Source organism: Prosopis cineraria, unplaced genomic scaffold (genome assembly GCF_029017545.1).
Source record: "Prosopis cineraria cultivar Desert tree isolate PC_DT_omini unplaced genomic scaffold, ASM2901754v1 PC5, whole genome shotgun sequence".
Taxonomy (NCBI): domain Eukaryota; kingdom Viridiplantae; phylum Streptophyta; class Magnoliopsida; order Fabales; family Fabaceae; genus Prosopis; species Prosopis cineraria.
The window spans coordinates 32,258,545-32,278,978 of record NW_026555336.1 but is presented as its reverse complement, the minus strand read 5'-3'; the positions used below and the strand labels follow the sequence as shown (position 1 = coordinate 32,278,978).

The following is a 20,434-nucleotide window of genomic DNA, read 5'->3' as shown; positions in this document are numbered from 1 at the left end:
GAAAATGCTTACAGATGTAAGCACATAATACCACTAATACGCGGTTCATACATTGATAACATGATTTGAACTCAAAGTTCGTTCACACCAACTCCTTACTAATTGAGCCATTCATCTTTATTGATTAAATAAGAGTATTTGTGAAGGTAATTTAAAAACATCAAAAAATTATTATTAACTTTCTTAATTTGTATAAATTAATTATTAGTTGAAGGTAACTTAAAAATAAGAATAAAATTAGTGTAATTATAACACTATATATATATATATATTTTGTCCCAATATAATCCCGTTGACTGCGTCAATTTTGACTGCAAAAACAAAGAAACAGGTAAGGCAATGGCCATACTTAATATCAGTAATAAAAACAAGCGTCACAACATGCAAAGCATATGCAAGATTAATTAAATATTGAAATCACTGGTGAGGAAAGAAAAACTATGACCATCAACTCAACATGTATTATAACCAAGAATTTGCTGGCAACAACAACAACAACAATAATAAAACATGCAAATAAACATTGAATTGGAAAATGAAATTGTTCATTGACATTGGAGAAACATAAATAAAAAATATTTTTGTAAGAATGACGATTATATATATTGTTGATTAGATTCCAGATTTGAATTCACTGCTTCTGCAATTGTACGTTGAAACAAATGGGGGAGATAGCAGCATGACATCTCATGGAGTTGTAGATGGATCGCTACTACAGAGGTAATCCATATCTCTCTTCGAGAATTCTTCTGTTTAGAAGATAACTTAGCGTACCAAATATTTTCAAGTAATATTAGTTTCATTACATGCAGTGATTTATAGTTATAACAATATACACGTATAACTATACTAGTCGTGAAATAAATAATTTTTTGACACCAAGTAGTTCTCACTAGAGCCTCCAACATATATAGATCACCACCAGACACCATAGAAGTTCGTGTTTTTGTAACAGGTTTATAATCCTACGTCCTTGCTAGGAAGGTTTTCATTTTGTTTTAAATTATAGACTTGCATCGTCAATATCAACATAAATCAATATAAAATATAAAATTCATAGTAAGTTGTACTATTAATTAGTTATGGTTATGCAATTTTTCTCAAACTATATATAATTCATGAAAAAATTGTGTCTAATTATACATTTACAGCATGACATTTTTCTTTTATTAGATTTTTTAGACCAGTCATATAATAACGAATGCAAATATTATAAAAACGATATTTCTACATCATGTTTAAATACTATCAAAGACATCTCAGAATTGAGAATATTCCGTCAAACCACCTGCAAAAAAAAAAAAAAAAAAAAGAGTGAGGTCTAAAGCAAAGAAGCTATTTCTGTATCACATTGAATATAGTACACATGGGAAAACATTGCATGAGAAATTAAAATAGACATGAGTATTATTCCACGCTTGTCCTCTCACTCTCTCGTCCAATAAAAAGTTCAAAAAAAAGATATGTCACCAAAAATTCATACATACAGGAAAGAAAATAAATCATTATCTCTCAGACCCTGTTTGTAGTAGAAAGTACGTACTGAAGAGGACACGGTAAGATAAGAGATTTTATCTCCAGCTTGTTTAATTAATTCCATTTTAAAATATCATTGAGTCAGATAAGGAAATTCATGATCAATAATAATAATCTCTTTAATAAAACAATTTAATAAGGTAAGACTCTAGGAATTCTTTCCGAAGGACAGGTTCTAATTTTCTTTCTTTGTTTTTTTACTAGGATAAAAGGGCAATTTAACTCCTAAATTATATATTTATGAGCGTCTATAACCATTGTTGCGCTCTGCAAGCGTATAAGATCGTTCCCATAGAGATTTGTATTAACAATATGGTCAACCAAAAGATATTGAAAATTCAATTAAGTTGAGAAAATTCAAAGTGTGATTGGTATTTAAAATATAAATTAAATGTGTGAAAAAGTATGAAAACAAAGGACAGAAATTGATTCAAGACATTTTGAAAGTAATTAGGCCTATGATTATTTAATTTGTCCCCCTTTATACTTCAAGAACATTCAATCAAACCTCAATATATTTTTCTCTTAACAATGAATTATGCTAGTCAAGAAAACTAAATTACCCACATGTGCTCCATCAAATCTCTAAGTAGGTGTTTGGTCTAATTAATCCCTTAATCTCTTAATTAACTAATAAAACTCTAATTTTTCTTGCAAATCCTGTGTGACTATGGGAGGTTAGTGAGTATATCTTTACCTCATTAATAAAATTTCATTTATTCAACTTGCAAACTTCAAATTTTCAAATAATTTAACTCAAGCTCTATACACAACCTAACTCTCTCAAACATCAATCAAGTGAACCCAATAATTTAATTGACAACCAATCAACTAGAAGCATTAAATATAGAGTAAAATCAACATAATCACATGATTAATCACAAATACAAAGGGAAAATGAGTATTTAATCCGTACAAAAGGTTTTAAAATAATCCTAGAATCAAGAGTTTAACTACAAATGCTCATATAACCATAAGAAAATACAAATATATCGGCACAAACATGGAACAAAATGAAAGGAAGGAGAATGGAGAAGAAGAATCGAGGTATGAAGGCAAAATCTCTTCCAAACTTTCAATCTAAGCTCAATCTCCACCAAAATTCATGCTCTAGCACACCCAAAGCTCTCACCTACTCCCAAGAAGTCTAGAATGGTGGCCAAAATTGAGAATGTGTCATATATACTCCAAAATCCTAACTTTATCAGATAAATAATTAAAACACTTCTTTTTGCTATCGCATTGAAAGTCATGATTTTAAGACATTTTGCACTGTTCTATTAATTAATGAAATTTATCCTCTATGCACTTGATTTCTTCATCCTAAAGCCTTCCAAAAACATCATCAAGGGTCCAAAAATGTTTCCATCTTAACCTTGAACTAAAATAACATAAATTAAGCTCAAAAATATTAAATTAAAGCCAAGTGTGCAAACCCAAAGTAAGACGCATGACACACATTTTCTTAATTTGGACAATCAAAATATATACAATTAAGCCAAAATATATTAGAATCCAAAAAAAAAACGTTTAAATTGACATGAAATTCTAGATGTTAGCAACCAAGAACTCATTTTTATGCAAAGTTGCCCCCTAAGTTTTGAAAACAGTGTGCAAAGTAGTTAGCCCCTATTGTTAAGAAAAGTTAATTTCAACCACTTGTTAACCAAAAAATAACTTCAAAATTATAGAAAATGAATCAAAAATTACAAACAAGGATCCAAAATTTTCTTAGTTCTTTTTATGTATTTTTTGGTTAACTAATAGTCAAAGTTAACTGCCGTTAATAGTGTGGGTTATATCACTACAAAAAAGTTATGTTTTAGAGGCGTTTTGTTTAAGGTGTTTGTAAGAAACGCCTCAAAAGGCTGTATATTGGAGATGTTTTCTGACCAAAATGCCCCCTTAAGGCCGTATATTGTACAGAAATGCCTTTGTATGGGAACATTTTAATAAAAAAAAGCCCCTTGTGGGGGCGTTTCTACATGGGTCTTTTGTATGGAAGCAGTTACCAAATGCCTTCTCAGGGGGGTTTTTATTTGGACAAACGCCCCCTCAGCCTTATATAAAAGGTAGGAAAACAAAAATTTTCATTTGCCCGCCTTCTCCTCCCGCCCAAGGTTGTCTACCTCCCTAAAATATTTTTTTAAATTTTGTTTCATAAAATTTTTATTCATTATTTGATTTATGATTATATGTATAAAAAATTGGTAGGTTGTTGAAATATTCTTCTCTTGATATATTTGAAGAAAGCTTGTGAGTCCAGGTAAGTAAAATTTTTGTGATTAAATTTATATTTTTTTAGCCATTTTGTAATTTATGTTATTTTAATTATGTACTTGCTCATAATAAATGTTTTGTTAATGCATGTGTATTTTTTATTTTGATGATATTCAATTCTATTAATTTTAATTGATTTTAGTTAAATGTTAATATTCAATTATGCTATTAAGATCATGTTTGTATGATTTGAATATTTTACAACTAAAATTTGTGACTCTTGTTATGATGGATTTGGTTAATGTGTTTGTTAAAAACCTATGTATTTTTGTTATGTGTGGTTAATGTTATGGTAGACTTGTTTTCATATATGTGTACTTATATTAATATGTTTTAATTTATGTACTGTATTTAAATAATTTAGAATAAAATAAATAAAAATAATTAACAAAAATATCAAAGAAAATTAAAAAACGCACTTAGTTGGAGCAATTCTTATTACAAAAATTTTTTGGATCATTTTTTGCAAAAGAGACCTCCTTTAGAGGTGTTTATAAGCAAACGCCTCCTGTGGGGACGTTTGTTACACAAGTTTGCTTATATATACGTTGCTCTCTTTCTGTAATGTTACGCTCAAACATCTTTACTGCTCTCATCTTTCTCTTCTCTTCCCAGAAGTACTTTGAGCTTGCTAAATATCTGGTAGAACCTTTCTCTACAAATCATCAGTATCATCATGCAACAATAGCTTCTTCATCTTCATGCTCTTAATTATAATTTTATTATTGACAATAGCTTCTTTAGAAGTATTTTATGATCAGTATCACTGTTTTTCATTTTTTGTTAGCAAAACATTTTATTACTTATAAAAAAAATAAGACACTGAAAGAGAGTTAAAAGGTTTTAATTAAAAATTAAATTTAAATATTAGAATTAAACATTAAATTTATATGCTAAAACTTGTAAACATAAAATTAAAAAAATTTTGAAGAACTTTCATTCAAAACTAGTTAAAGAAGGGGTTCATCAGTAAGGTTTTGGGAGTGGGAGTTGTGACACAACAAATGCCTCCAGAGGAGGCATTTTATGTGTGAACGACCTGTGGGGGTGTTTTTGTCAAACGCCCCTTATGGAGGCGTTTACTGTACAAACGCCCCCTATAGGAGGCATTTTAATCGTTTGTACTCCAAACGCCTTCCAAGGAGGCATTTGGAAGAACAACGCCCTTAATCATATCTCACCTCTGTGTTTAGTTTAGTAGCGTTTCTTAGTAAAAATGCCCCATAAGGAAGCATTTGCTTGGTTTTCCAGTGTTTGATAAAATGTCGCCAAAGTGGTGGCGGCCCCTATTCTAGTGGCGTTTTGTACCTTTAAAGGCGTTTTAAATGCCTCTAAAGCAGGAAAAAAAAATGCCCCAAAAACATTTTTTTTTGTAGTGTATTAACTTTTGTTAATGCCAAGTTCCCAAACACACATGGACTTTTAGCTTAGGAGTCAAAGTTGCCAATTAACCTTTTTTACTATGGGAAGGGAATAGTGTAAAAAAAAACCCCACATTAACTAAAATCAATGCAACACCATATGTACTCTTAGCCTATCATAATTCCCTATTTATTGATTATCATTACCATGCCATGTAAATAAATGCTTATATTTTCTGTTTAGTTATCACAATACTTTCATACATCGTAACTTAGGGTTTTGACTTCTGAATGTTTCTAGATTTTTGTGTTTTTTTAAGTTTGTGAAAATATAATACGTACGGAATAATTGATGAGTTTTGCATATATATTGCATGGCGATAATGTACATTATTGGTGGTCATTTTCATCACAAGAATGACCAGCCATCCCAAAAACTAACTAGATCAATTAATATACGCCAATGGCTGCGATTGGTTGTCAAGAGTTTAATTCAAACACACTATCAATATAATATTTGATATTGACAGCAACACATGTACAGTGCAACGTCATGTTAACAAAGCGATGAAACTTTCAAAGATGAGCGAGACTAATAATTAATTTAAATAAATTTAACATAAAAGATAAGACAACCTAGATGCTTATATAGACCCAAAAAATGGAGATGATGCTCGTGTCTCGTGTGAAGTGTAACTTCATAAGTATCCCCACCCCCCCTTATCATGACTTCTTTTTCTCGAATGAGCTGAAAAATAAAATGTGTTTTTGAACAAGTTTTGCAATGCGATAACTCTAGTGACCAAACTAATTACAGTTTTACTCTTTTTTTATTTTTAATCCAATACGATCTTCAAGTTTTATTATGTTGTCAAATGTGTTAAAAATGTTAACTAGCGTATGAAATATATAATATTCTTTTAGTAAAATATATGTGTTAGGTTCTAAAATGTAATATTATCCTAATTACCCCTGTTGTTTAACCAAAACAAAATTCAAGCATAATAATAAGTATGGAATCCCAAATTTTTAATAGTTGAAATACTTTAAAATAAAGTAAAACCAATATAAATCAAAGTTTAAACATATATGAAAGCATAAGATACCATATTGCACTTAAACTTTTGAAAATAGGTTGGAAAAAAACACATCAAAATAGCACAATCAAAGGAATCTGCCATGGCTAAAGGAGGTGAGCTACAACTAACTCTCCTTTATGCCATGCGCTATAGCACATTGCATAATTTTGACAACATTCTATTGTCATTTGATAACACTTGGGACCAAACTTTCAACATACCCAATTTCTCCGTTTGATGTCCAATCGAGGCGATCTAGATGTCCATATAAAGCTATTTTCATAACCTAGCTAGTGGCACAGGTTTTATATCCAAATTATTTAATTTCACACTAAAAAGTTGGACACCAAAGAGCAAGTAAACCACTTATTCACACTTAACAAACAAGGGTGTCCATGACTCATCCGAAGTACCATTAGCTCTAACCTAGCACCTAAACCGCACTTGAAAGACTCAAGACTACTTGTGCAATATACCTTAGCAGTCATATCACACATATCATTAAAAATCAACCCTCAACCCCTTGATGTCAAAAATAATAGGGGGAGGCAATCAATATGCATAACCATTGGTAATTCATTTACAACCCTTCCAAATAATCACTATCACACTTGCACCAGTATTTGAGCTGTACCTAGATTATTCAAATCACAACACATACATGAAAGGGCCAAAAATATGAACAATCATCATATTATGCAAATGGTGCAAGTGATGTCAAAAATATGCTCCTAGTTGGCAATATTAAACTTAGTTACACATATAAAGCAAAATAAAGAGGCCTACACTAGGAATAAGGTTCCTAAACCTCCAGTATTTTTCCTCTTTCCTAACTCGAGCTAGTGTCTATAAAATGTTAAGAAGATGGGTGGTACAAGCACTCAATAACTGCAATAGTCTAATTAATGCACATGCATGTCAATCAATCATAGAAAATATAAGGTGGCATAGCCTCTGTGTGTGTGTGTGTGTGTGTGTGTGTGTGTGTGTGTGTGTGTGTGTAAAACCATATTCATGTTCATCTACAGCATAAGTAGCCATTGTTACAAATTTAACAACCATGTGACTAATTACAATGATATGCATGACTAATGTCTCCCTTGTAACCTCCTGATTAGAGCCGGTAATTCAGGCCAAGCTTGACGGGCTAGCCCGAATCTGCCCGAAAAAATTTAGGGCCAGGCTTAAAAAAGATGCTTTTTTATGTTCAGGCCTATTCAGGCCAGCCCGAATAGGCTCAAAAAAATTTAGACCAAGCCCGATCGAGTTCGGGTTTGGCCTGAATACCCGAATAAGAAAATTTTATTTTTAAAAAATATATAAAATATTAATTAATTCTTTAAGTTTTAGGTCATTTTATACTAAAATACTATATATTTGAGTCCTAGATATCATTTAAGTATCAAAAAATATATTTTATATTTTTTATAAAATAAAGTAATTAATTTTAAAGTAAAAAAATAATTAAAAATAATTTTAAAAATAAAATTCGGGTATTTGAGCCGCCTGAAGCCTAAAAGAATTCAGGCTGGGCTTGGCTATTTGAGCTTTTCAGGGAGTTAGGCTTATTTGAGCCGAGCCCGAATAGACCCGGCCCGCCCAAATTCCCAACTCTACTCCTAATACCTTTGACTAAAATTAATCATGGGCTATTAAATCAAATAGGGTTTTGTTCGTGTAAATGAATTACCCTAGCTCACCAATTATGAAGAACAACCCAAGATACTCACTCCCTGACCATGGTTTTCTCAATTCTTGAATCATTGTGGCATTGTTAACCCTGAGCTAATCTCCTCGAAGAATAAGTAGAGAAAAGCTAGGTTCAAGTTTCTTGACAAATAGTGGGACAATCCCTCGATAAACAATAGGATAAAGGCTAATCTTTGATCACTAAAAATCGGCCACACCACGTGGATTACATTACTTCTTTTGCTAAGGCAAACTCTCGCCAACCATGATCATGAAACAACATGCTTACTAACGCTACAAGAATGCTACTAATCATTTACTCAACTCAAAGCATGATATCATATTCCACAATTTAACCATCTATACCATAATCATGCCAAATCATCATAATTGTCTCATAGTATCATGTTTTCCACATAATCACATTTACATGTCACAAAATCAACAATGATTATTCTCTTCCATATAAATTTCCACGAGATCATATAGCACTCCAAATTTACATAATTATTTGCATACAATTCATTTGATCACATTTTAGAAAACTCAACTTAATTGCAAACTTCAAGCCACACTTGCATTTGAAACATTTCAAGGCAGAATACACATTTCAATCTACTAAAAAAACTTCTATAATTAATTAGACAAACAAATGCATAAATTGGATTTCCTCTAATTACTTAAAACTTTTGGGAGATCAAAAGTTTATACTTCAAACAAAATTCGCTTCCAAGCCAAACACCATTAATATTATCATAAATATGCTTCTTACTCCCAATTCCAATACTTTGACTATCCAAAATTCACAACCAATAGCATTTATTCACATCCATTAGGTGTATTAGCCTTCATTAATTCCAACTAACTTTATTATACTTATTAAGGACCATTAATTGCTGCTGTTACTTAACCAACTTATTTATGGCTCTCCAACAACTTAAATTCGTCCATAAATGCGAGCCCAAGCTCAAGGATGCTAAAAAATATCAAACCTAGGTTTAGATAACTTAAATAACTCATATTAACTCTATTTAAGTCAAAGAGTTCAAACTCAATGTGCTAAAGGTCCAAAATTTACTCTTTCATAGCAAACTCTAGCTTGAAAACCAATCATAGAGGAAGAGGGAGGGAAAGGAAGCTTACTAGAAGTTATTAGAAGCCCCAAATCTTCTCAAATCTCCCAAAAACTCATGCCCTAGCAAAGCATAGCACGTGTCTCTTCGTCCTTTTTTGTCTCCTTTCTAATTTATGAAACAATCACACGTTCTCTTAAGTATGGAAATTGACCATCCATCGTGATACACTGGCCATCCGTAGCAATAGATGGTACAAAGGCTACGTTTGATTTAGTCTTTCATTTGGGCCCAGGTAGCCCAATTTAACTCTGGACTCTCCAAAAGCTAAAATCAAACCCAATAGGTCCATTAGCCCTCTCTAACCATCCTCAACCCAATTTCACTTAAATTTACTTAATTACCTTTTTGTTAGTTTAATTACATAGGGAGTTGAATTTTTTTTGGATGTTACATAAAAAGCTATAAAAGCGGCACGTTTGCAGGGGAACTTGATATAGAACTTAAAAATTTAAGCAGAAAATGAACTGATTTTTTTTTTCTTACCAACGATGGTGCTGACGCGCCGTTTAATATGATCCATTGTAACTATAAGCGAAAGAAATTATGGCCGGTTTGGGTGGTCGGAAGAAAAATGAAATGAGGAAAGAAGAGGCAGAAAAGTATTAAAACCGTGTTATTTTGATCTTAATACCTTCTTAATAGTTAATATTATATATATTAAGTAATGATAAATTAAATATGCGGTTAGAATTTCCCAAAAGCAAACACTGTTAAATGTTATATAAAGAGATCTAGCTATTTTAATACCCTTCCATTTCACGTAGGGCGAGCGCACGCGCGCACATATATATGGATCTTTATCATCTTGAATCCTGAGAGTTTCTATAATTTTCTTGATTTCATTTCTATAATTCAACTTTTGTAGTTGCATGTGTTTATAAAAGAAAAACCCTAGAGAAAAAACCCTAGAGAATAGAAAATAGAAAAAGACAAGCCATGTGCTAATTAATTACAATCAAATAGGCAAAAATAAACCAAGAAACTAAGCTAATAGGCCTCCCTCAAACCCAAGACAAGGAACCAGAAACAGTTTTGATTTTGTATGCTGAGATATAGAACCAGTCTAAATTACACTCCATTTGGTCCTATTTATAACTCACTTTTAGCATTTTTATCTTTTTACCAAAATAAAAAAAACCTTAAACCTTATTAACTTTGTTTAACAAATCAACAAATTTCTAACTTTATTTCTATTAAATATGCCTACTTTAAAAATAAAATACTCTAGCATTTAATAAACTTTTCAACATTTAATAAGGAAAAAATGGTAAAGATAAATATAATAATCATTGAGGCACCTTGAAAATAGAACCAAAATGAATACTCTTTCAGTGCTTTATAAATAGGATTAGAGGAGTATGTCTTAATACTAGCTAGCTATTCTAAGTTCCAATGGGGAAGTTATAGGGATCTAAACCACCGAAAAATAAAAATATAGGGACCTAAACACCGAAAAAAAAGTGCAAGGACCTTGTTTGGGCTAAAATATGAGATCTATAACAAAATTCGAGCAAAATGCAGGAACCCAAAGTTATGTTTTTCCAATGTTATAGATGGAGAGGACTTTACAAAATGGTATGGTATGGCACGTACAGAAGGGCAAAAACATGCAAGCCAGCCCAAAATGCCAAATCATAAACCTTTAAATTGATCAATTTCCGAATAACATTTTGACATAAATTTCATACAAAATATAAGGGTTTCAATTCCATATTTAATCATAAGATTCAATCCCTGAGCAAAATGTCAATAGTGGCAACCAAAAAATAGCATCCCAAATCAAGTTCAATAATAGGAAATTGAAACTCATGATCCATTCAAAAACTTAAATATAAGTCAAACTGCTCAAAGGATTCCAAAAGTACATGCATGCCAAGAGAAAATGCCCTAATGTCCGGAAATGTTATAAAGCCTCAAGCCTCAAATGTCTCCCCCCTTCGTCTCCCACTGATCCTTCTCCTGAAAAAACATTGAAAATCATATAGCAAGACATTACAATCTTAGTAATCACATGACAATAAGAGTTAGTTAGAAGGACATAAATATAACAAGATTCTTGCTTAAAACATAATCATACTTTTTCTACCTTCATAAAATAATAAACGTGATGAAAGACATGCATAACTCACTCAACTTTTCTTATAATCTTCTTATTGCCTTTGATTGAACACGTCTATTTAATTACACAATAGGTTTCATCCATATACATGATTGGACTACGTGCTCCAAGCTCATCAATCGTGAAATATAACTCAGTCAAAGGCTACAGAACCCACAACCAGACCACGAGTAGTTCTCTCTCTTTAAAACACCACTAGATAGCTGTCATACTATTCCAAGGGCTTCTCTGAATCCCTACCAAAAGATAGAATAATATCAAGAGCCCTATATATATATAAGAATGTGCAAATCACGGGACTCCTTAGTGGTGGCATATTACGTAATATGAATGGTTCAACATATCTCCCAATTTCCCAGACATCATCACATCTCTCTGACCTCAACTCAATTCTAGTACAATCAACATATGCAATAGAAGTCTCAAAAATCATGTATAACAATTCCTCAAGCAGGAAAAACCAATTTTCAATTCAATTTCTAGGATAATAGACATTAATAAACGTTCCCACTTAACAGTAATTTTCGCATAATTACAATTACAATGAATTTTCCAAGAAACCATATATACATATATAATATCCCAACAATTCGTATGCCAAAATAAGGTCAAAACCACACATTAATAACGTTTTAACATAAGCAAACCAAGTTCTTTTGCAAAGAGACGTAGTTGAACAATGGTGCAAATTAAATGGTCGAATAAGATTTTCATAGAGCACATCAACAAAGAATAGTCGAGTATGAACAAGGATATATGGTTGAATAATATTTGTCCAGGGGCAAAAAGCAAGTTCACAATGACTAAGCATCGTTGAATAATACTGCACCTAGTATTCGAATACACGATAGTCCAGGATTAATAACATGCCTCTAAACGTATGGTTTCAAAAATGCTCTGAAACACCTTTAAGACCATGAATTTCAAGTTTTTACACTTAAGTAATTAATTAAGATAGTGATGCCTAGTTTCATCAAATACCTAACTGATTGGAGCAAATAACTAAGTTACAAATGAGATTTAAAACAAAAGCCTATTCAAACAAAGTCTTTCACTTGCTAATTAACTTGATATATCTTTTAGTTTCTTCTAAATTGCTAAGTCCTTAGTATAATCTCTCATAAAACAATCTCTAAAACTAGAGATATTAACATCAAATACATGAATCCCTATGCAAAAAATCCGAAGTGAATTTGAGAAGAATGAATTGTTAAGCAAAGAAACTAGAATGATTCTTGGAAAAATGAATCACTTAATTACAAATGAAGCTCCTAGATTTTCAAATTTTAAGTGAGATGCGGGATAAAGCTGCTTCTACTACTACTACAAAATTTAAGTAAGATATGTTCTGGAAAAATCGCAGATTCAAACACTTGTTCGCCCGTGGCTGATAAAGCTCTCTTTTAACATTTGTTTACTATTTCCATCTTTAGCATACATAAAAACTAAATGTGGGTAGTGATTAGTATAAGTACAACGTGAAGTTATATGCAGATATATATATATATATATATATATATAGAGCAAGGGCTCGCCATCACCTTCTCTTTCGGAAGTAGCGCCAAAATAAGCCGAAATACTAACGCCAACCCAGAGGAGGACGGGGAAAAATTTAAGGTACCGAGGTAAGAGGTCAAACGATAAAGCAAAAAGCCCCAACGCCACCATGGATTGTCCAAATGCCTCAAGGAAAATAATAGTTTTGCGGGGAATCTGAGAGAACAGATTGTGGACGATCAAAATGCAAAAGATGGAAATGCATTCTGTAATTACTGCTACGCATTTCACGGCGGTTGTAAGGTGTCTAGCAGTGAATGAAGCCCCCACCAAAGCAGCCGCGGCAACACTAAATAAAATCTTGCCCCATGGGAGCGAATCATCAGGATCTGTCCTTGTCGTTACATTAGCTGGCTGTGAATTTCGTAGGGATGTAGCAGGACCTTGTTGAGAAGGGAAGATGGAGGACAAAGGCAATTGGTGTGAAAGGTGGAAAGGTACTGATGGCTGTGAATCTTGTGTGACAGGTATTGCAGATGAAAAAGATGATAGAGCACTATCTTCTTCTCGAGAAGAGACATCTGATGATGAAATCAATAATGGGCATGAAGTACCCGAGCTCATCAAATGGAGGCCGCCAGGATTGTTCACGTCAGTTGACATTTCAGCCTCTGGCCGTGAATTTTGGGTGGTGGGGAGTGGTGTGGAAGATGCAGGAAAGGAGTCTCTCGATGAAAAAGAGAAAGAAGAGACTGCTGAGGAAGAAGACGGTAAGCATGAAGGGAAAGGGGTATCCCCGATGTAGATTGGATGGAAGGAGGAGTCCCTGCTTCCACTTGTTCCAGCTCGCATCTTACCGCTCTCTTCTTGTGACGCGTGCGAAATCTGCCAGTGGGTATTTGGAATACTATGGATGTGGATGGGTTTGCTCAGGACGAAGGAGAGGGCACTTTCCATGAAGAGGAAACCTTAGTCGTGGACCTATTGTTGATTGAAGAGTGGCGAGTGAATAGAGATGAGAAGTTGGAATCTGATGCGATGGCAAGTTCGCCGTTATTGGCTTCCGAGGATTCTGGTTCTGGGCATTGTGGCAGGAAGCCCGCATCAGTGTCAGTCTGCGGAGTTGACTGTGGAGAAGCCGCCGCAGTTTGATGGGACGGTTTGGAAGAAGACGCCGAGCAAGAAGAGAAAGAGGCATCCCCGATGTCGATTTCATGGAAGGAACAGCGGTCCCTTGTTCCTCTCATTGAAGACGAAGCGGAAGCGGAAGCGGAAGCCGGTGAGAATTTGGAGTCCAGTATGGCGGCATCAGAGGATTCTGGAGATTGCTCTTCAGGACCATCGTCATCAGGAGAAGCAGCAGCAGCAGGAGGCTGATGGGACAGATTGAAGGTTAAATTAAGAAGAGTTAAAGCTGAAATCACACGGCCGAGGAGCGAGAGTGTAGGTGTTTCCGGCCAATTCATCCTAATTCTCTCCGGCGACAGATGATAACTAACCGAGCCAAGCGTGACCTCGCAACTCGCTTTGACTGCTATTTACATACGGGGAGAACAAGGCGGCCAGAACGTGAAAGTAAGTACGTGTAACTTTGACATTAATGATCAGAAACTTGGAAGAATTGTAATTAATTAATTAAAGTCAAAGTCCACGTCCTTATTTGTTCTGCATGTAGTTGTGAGTACTATTTAAATAGGGGGCAGAACCCAGACGTGACGTGCTTAGCTTTCAACAGGGACCGGGGTACAAAAAGTAGTCACAGGGCATTCTGGAAAACGGCCGGCAGATATACATCAAACTCAATAGATGTGATTCACATTAAAAACAATCATAAGGTACATTCAAACACTAAATATAAACACATTTTTTGATGGGTATTTAACTTATGCAGTTTTCATGCTGTTTTAATTCCATTAGCTTCGTCCTTTTTGGAGAGAGATATTTTCCTGTGCAGATCTCATTGTTTCAAAGCTGAAGTGGTATTAAAGTTGGCGAGGGGGCTGACACAATCATTCAGCAATATGGTATCATCCAAATCCTACTTCAAATAGAGATCTTACTCAGCAAAGGTCATCAGGTTGGGCTGCGCTATGTTGGAATGAACAGCTCATTCGCTTTCTTTATGATAATCAGGTGTCCGCCCTCATTTTGAATTTCATGACCACCATTTAGGTCCCATATTTTCTTAGAACCACAGGATTGGAAAAATGAGATTTTTGCATAAAACAATTCCTAGACCTGGTCATTAATCATTATAAATCCTTTTCTCTCCTTTTTTTTTCCTTCGCTAGCAGATGGTTGAAATTATTGAAAATTATTGGTTGAAATTGCTAATATTACAAAATAACATGGTTGGAATTGCTTGGTTTATTTAATGTTTGAATTAATTTATGAAAATGATACTCCCTCAATTTAAAAATGTAAGTCATTTTTAACTGAATCTCACTCCACAATAAAGTAGTTACCTACTTTTAAACTAACCCTGTCTTTTCATATTTACTCCTATTAAATACTCTACAATAAATATAAAGCCATTATCAATAGGAATACTTTTGAAAAAAAGGCAATGATTACATCTCAAAAGACTAAAAATGCCTTACATTTTTTAACATTCGACTCCTCAAAAAATGCCTTACATTTTTGATCGGAGGGAGTACAATTTGTTAAATTGTATATTAATATGATTAGAAATTTAAATAAAAATTATATAATTTATTTCGAGGTCTGTATTGTTTTGTTATATTTTGGAGCTCATTATTGTCCTTTATACATTTAATTCAGGTCCTTTAGAATTTATGGATGTATTAGCTAATAGCTTATTTAGAAATTTAATTTTACAAAAAGCTACTCAGTATATATAAATTAAAGCAAGGCATTAAAATAAATTCATTCGGCAATAAACAATCATTCAAAATCCACAAAACGATTTAGTACATAAGCATATGTAAAATTGTACGCAAGAATATAGCTAGTCCATAATACGGCGGTCAGCAGGCTAAATGCAATTTTATTTTATTTTTTTGGTTGATAAAAGAAGGGAAGCCAAACTACCTATAACAAATACCCCTAACTGCAATTTTAATGAGATGATGTATTATCAGAAATAAAATTAAACATTAATCAGAAACTTGAAAGAATTAAGTTCAGGTTGTTTTGATGAATAAAGGGTGTGGGGAAGTGGAGCCATAATATAGTAAACCGGGCAAATAATAGTGGACATTCTAGAATAAACATAACATATCAAATTAATGGCTTTGATCAATAAAGTAAAATAAAATAAAATAAAACAAACAGAACATATGTTGCATCCAATCAGATTCCAATGCATGAAGTAGGGGAGACAAGAGTTAGATCATATCATATATACACGTAAATGAATGAAGCCCTAAATTCTAGAAAGAAAGTTTGCGTCATGAGAATGAGGATAAAATCGATCTTAAAATAGCATCGGACAGATTTTGCTTTTATTATATTTTCAAAAATTAGTGTCATCTTATGTTCAGAGTTTAAGTCTCTATACTTGTATATCTTTATAATTGGAAAGTGTATTGAAATAGCTAGAACTATCTATATATATATATATATATATAGAGTTTATACCTGTCTATCGGTATAACTACTATAAGGCATAAACATGCATGCAACCCTAATAAGATTGATCAGACCTATTTAAAAACATGAGACCCATTCAAAAACAAATCAACAAAACAGATATTCTGCAGACGTGGAACCACTAATATGACAAATTATCATTATTAAAAAAATTAAAAAATTATACCAAAAAAAGAGCATAGTAGTTTTTTTTTTAAAAAAATCATGCTTATAAAATCTTATCATAATTCATAAACCTTTGGCATTATGTAATCATGATTTATTAAAAGATAGTATAATAATTAGAAGAAAGTGATGCTCAGTAGAAGATTAATAATGAACAGTTTGATTTCATGTGTGATAATGTTTTTTATACATCACGTGACAATGTTTTTGCAATTATAACATTTGGGGAGTAATTTATGACTATATGACGTTTGATTATGTGTCATTGTATTATTTTGTTTCTTGTTCCTCTTTTTTTTTTTTGTGGGCCATATAATCGTTACCATAAACATAAGAATTACGTAAGTTCAAACAAGAAGACAGAGTAACCGAAGACTAATAGAAGTTGTGCGCGCAGGCACGCGTCATCTATTTAATATTAACATTAATATTAATGCTAGTATTAAATTAATAATCTATTAATAATAAATAGTAAGAATCATCTTATAGCTCTCCCTTCTTATGGTCGACACTTGAACCAATTCTCAATCTTTTGTGTGTATATATATATAATTAGATTTAATAATTTAAATGTGATAATTTTTTGAGATACATATTAATTTATACTTCTATGTCTTTGCACAGCATTTTTTGTTGCTTGCATGCGTTTACTTTTTTTTTCCCTGATTTTTCAAATATTATTACAGGTCCCAATTGCATGGGCAGGTATTCAAAGGTACGCTTCTGCTAAATGAGTCTTTTTTTTTTTAATATTTTTCCATGAGTTTTTTCTCTCAAGCTTTGGCGGTGCTCTGCTGATGCTTCTTCTCTTTGCTACCTTGTGTAGCTTTCTCATGGAGTCTTCTACTTCTAATTTTTGGACACTGATTGGTACTCGAATCACTATCTTTTTTTGAGGTCCATGCCTCCAAGCTTCAAGTTTACATCTCTCGTTTTTGGAAGTTAAGAGACTAAGTTCTGATCATTCAATCTTATCGGAATCGATTCTTGCTCCTGTTTAATGGCACGCATGATCTCCAGTTCATTCTCAAGGATGGTCCTTGGGTCCTTAATGGTTGTTTAATTCTGGTTCAGCGTTGGCAACTTTTTATTTGATTCCAGGAGGTTTGTTTTCATCTAGTTCCCTTATGGGTCCGAATGTATGGATTGCCAATTCAATTTTACGCCGAGTCATTTGCTTCTTTAATTGGCAACCCTATGGGTACTTTTCTCTGTTTTGATGATTCTAGCTTCCGGGGATCATTTGGAGTGAGATTTCAAGTTCTCATGGATGTTTCTCAGCTTTTAAAGTTGTAAGGCGTTCTAACTTTTTCTGATGGGCATGCGTTCGACTTCTCCATCTTCTACGAACGTCTTAACAGGATCTGTTTCAACTGGCATCAAATCGGACATGTTCATCAGCAGTGTTCTAGTTCTTTTTCTAAGTTCTATTTCAACTTCGCAAAATCTTGGTTCCTTAAGCATTTGCATGAAGATTCTGTCCGTGTGAAATTTGATTGGTCATCTTATTCCTATGAGGTCTCTGATTGGCGAACCTTATTGTTCAGGAATCCACATGGGTCACTATTTGTTTCTTCAAATTTGGAACATTCTTCATGTTCGACAAAACCTGGTTCTTGGATCTTGCATGTAGAAGATCATTGTTCTAAGTTCAATTCAGAAGGGACAGCTGTCGAGATGCATGAAGACCTTCCACATCTTCGCTGTCACAAACGCAGACCCTCAGATTTATCCAACGGTTTGGATTTGGCTAATGCCCGTGGTTGAACGTACATACTATGACGTCACGCATGTCTATGATTTTGATGGAGGACCGAACTTCTCGCATTTCAGGGAGAATGGATTTGTCACTTGTCCTGTTCACTGTGCACATGCGGCTACGTCCGGTTCTGCTCTGCCAGCTGCAACTTATCATTTGCCTGATATCGATTGTGTTAACGCAAATCTAGCACTCTCTGGGTCATCTTCACGCAAACAAAAACAAAAAAAAAAAAAAATCCTTCATTGGCTGTAAAAACACCGTCTCGATGGATGATTCTCCTGGGGACCTTCATGGGTAGCGGTATCATGAGGGTCCAACGTTTAGCGCTGCATTTTTTAATACTTTTGTTTGGCCTGTTTGTAAGTTTGTCGAGTCTGTGTTTTGTTTTTTTCTAGCTTGTAATGAGGATTGCTTGGTCAAATGTTCCTACAAAAACATGTTTTTAATATTTGACTGTTCCTAAAAAAAATACACAGTGGGACTGACGTGGATGACAGTTATTTAATCATCAGCCGTTGTTTCTTTTTTTAGCGATTATTATCTAGTTTTTTTTCCCAGCCAATGGACAGTTTTCTATTCAAAAAGTAAATTATTTGCACGGTCAACAACGATGTGACCAGGGGGAGACAACAAGAAATATGGGAAAATATATATGTTTATCTCTATAATTTTAATTTGGCCAAAAAAAAAAATCTTTACAGTAGTTTCTATATATTTTTGTTATTTCTCCAAATCTCTTAAGTTTCATTTGTATGCAACATAATTCTTATATTTTTAAATATGACCATAAGATATAAAATTTATTACTTTTTGTTCTGTGATGAGTTGTATAAAAATGAGTAGAAGACAAAAAATAAATAGAACAATAAATCAGAATTCTTAAATGCTTAGTGGGTTGAACTGTTGAAGTAGTTTCAAAAGGAAGATGACGATAGTTAGGACAGACAAGCAAAAGTGTTAATTAATAGTCATTTTCCTCATCATAATTTTACCAATTTTGCAACAGAGTTAACAAAGATATGTATACATTAGTAAATTTAACTCTATTAGTTATTGATGATGTGGACAAATGAAACTTACAGGATTTGAAGCAACCAAAAAAAAAATATAGGGACTAACATTAAAACACACTAAAAGTATAAGAACCAATAATTATTTTTTTTTCAAAAAAATTAAATGATAAAACTTTATAGTTTCAAACTTTCAATGCTCTATATAGCAGTGACGGATTTGGGGGCAAGCATTGTCTTACAAGAAATCAGCTAAATTTACTTTGTTTTTATTTGTTAACAATGATCAAATTAATTTTAGCCACCACTATAATGTAGTACAGTTTTGCATTTTGGGCCGCATAGATTTGGTTCTAGATATGTCCTAGGTGCCATATCTTCCATATTAAAATTTATAAATATTTCTTAAATTTTGAAACATTTAAAACAAAAATGGAACAAGCTGATAATGAATAGGCTCTTCTCCCTTTTTAAAATTTTCTTCCCTTAGATTTTAAAAGTTCATTTCCCCTAGTAATCAAGTGGCATAGATCAGCGGTTAAATCAATAACATATTATTAAAATCTATATCAATCCGACGTAACCAATTAAACTAATAAACAATTAAATTAGTATCTTGACCAATTTAATACATTATTTTTATAATCATTTTAATTATTAACTTTAAATCAATACCTTAATTAATTTAATAATTGATTCAATTTTTAATATTAATTAATTTAATAATCGATTCAATTTCTAATATCTTGGTAAGTAAGGTTCATTTGCTTGTTGTGTAGATAGAACTACAAAGTACAAAGACGCTAGAGAAGGTCAATCCGTTACCAAAAAAAAAATAAAAATTGGGCTTTCATAATTAAGCAGACGACAATCAAGTAAACCCAAGTAGGCTGATCCATTAACCTGTTCAGACCGATGATGAGACTCTTATCAGTTCAAGAAATGTTTGCAAAACCCAATTTCATATTAAATAAATCAAATTGAATTTATACATTTTAATAATTATAGACCTAAAGAAATTAAAAATGATGTAAAAGGTTCAATTTAAGTAAAATATATGTATATATGAAGTTATTAAAATCACATATGAATAGTAATAAAAATTATAGGTTTATTTTTTGGCATTTAAATTGGATAAATTCTTACTTGACTACCTAGCTTTTTATTTTTTGCACTTTGGATGAAAAG

At 32.8% G+C, this 20,434-nt stretch overlaps 1 protein-coding gene and 1 long non-coding RNA gene across 6 annotated transcripts; one reads left to right on the top strand and one right to left on the bottom strand.

The window, feature by feature from the left end:
* Nucleotides 1–10,901: 10,901 nt before the first annotated feature.
* On the bottom strand, nucleotides 10,902–13,654 carry LOC129310973 (uncharacterized). 2 transcript variants are annotated; one of them, XM_054952879.1, is made up of 2 exons: nucleotides 12,742–13,654; nucleotides 10,902–11,040 (listed from the first exon to the last, which is right to left on the bottom strand). In XM_054952879.1, exons 1-2 carry the CDS (start codon nucleotides 13,652–13,654, stop codon nucleotides 10,985–10,987), a joined length of 969 nt encoding a protein of 322 aa, XP_054808854.1. In that variant the 3' UTR covers nucleotides 10,902–10,984. The 2 variants fall into 2 exon arrangements, with proteins under 2 accessions (XP_054808854.1, XP_054808855.1); XM_054952880.1 differs by lacking the exon at nucleotides 10,902–11,040 and adding an exon at nucleotides 11,308–11,436.
* A 476-nt stretch (nucleotides 13,655–14,130) lies between these two features.
* LOC129310974 (uncharacterized) lies at nucleotides 14,131–18,682 on the top strand. 4 transcript variants are annotated; one of them, XR_008593200.1, is made up of 4 exons: nucleotides 14,131–14,272; nucleotides 14,433–14,830; nucleotides 17,161–17,189; nucleotides 17,301–18,682. It is a non-coding gene; the product is annotated as an uncharacterized LOC129310974 (long non-coding RNA). The 4 variants fall into 4 exon arrangements; XR_008593201.1 differs by lacking the exons at nucleotides 17,161–17,189; nucleotides 17,301–18,682 and having other exon boundaries at nucleotides 14,433–14,532; nucleotides 14,615–14,977; XR_008593198.1 differs by lacking the exons at nucleotides 17,161–17,189; nucleotides 17,301–18,682 and having other exon boundaries at nucleotides 14,433–14,977.
* The last annotated feature ends 1,752 nt before the right edge of the window (nucleotides 18,683–20,434 follow it).

Coding starts and splice junctions, on each gene's coding strand:
- LOC129310973 (XM_054952879.1), bottom strand. CDS start 13,654: ATGGAAAGTGCCCTCTCCTTCGTCCTGAGCAAACCCATCCACATCCAT. Junction 11,041..12,741: donor CGCTACTTCCGAAAGAGAAG/GTGATGGCGAGC, acceptor ATGTTTTTTCAG/GAGAAGGATCAGTGGGAGAC.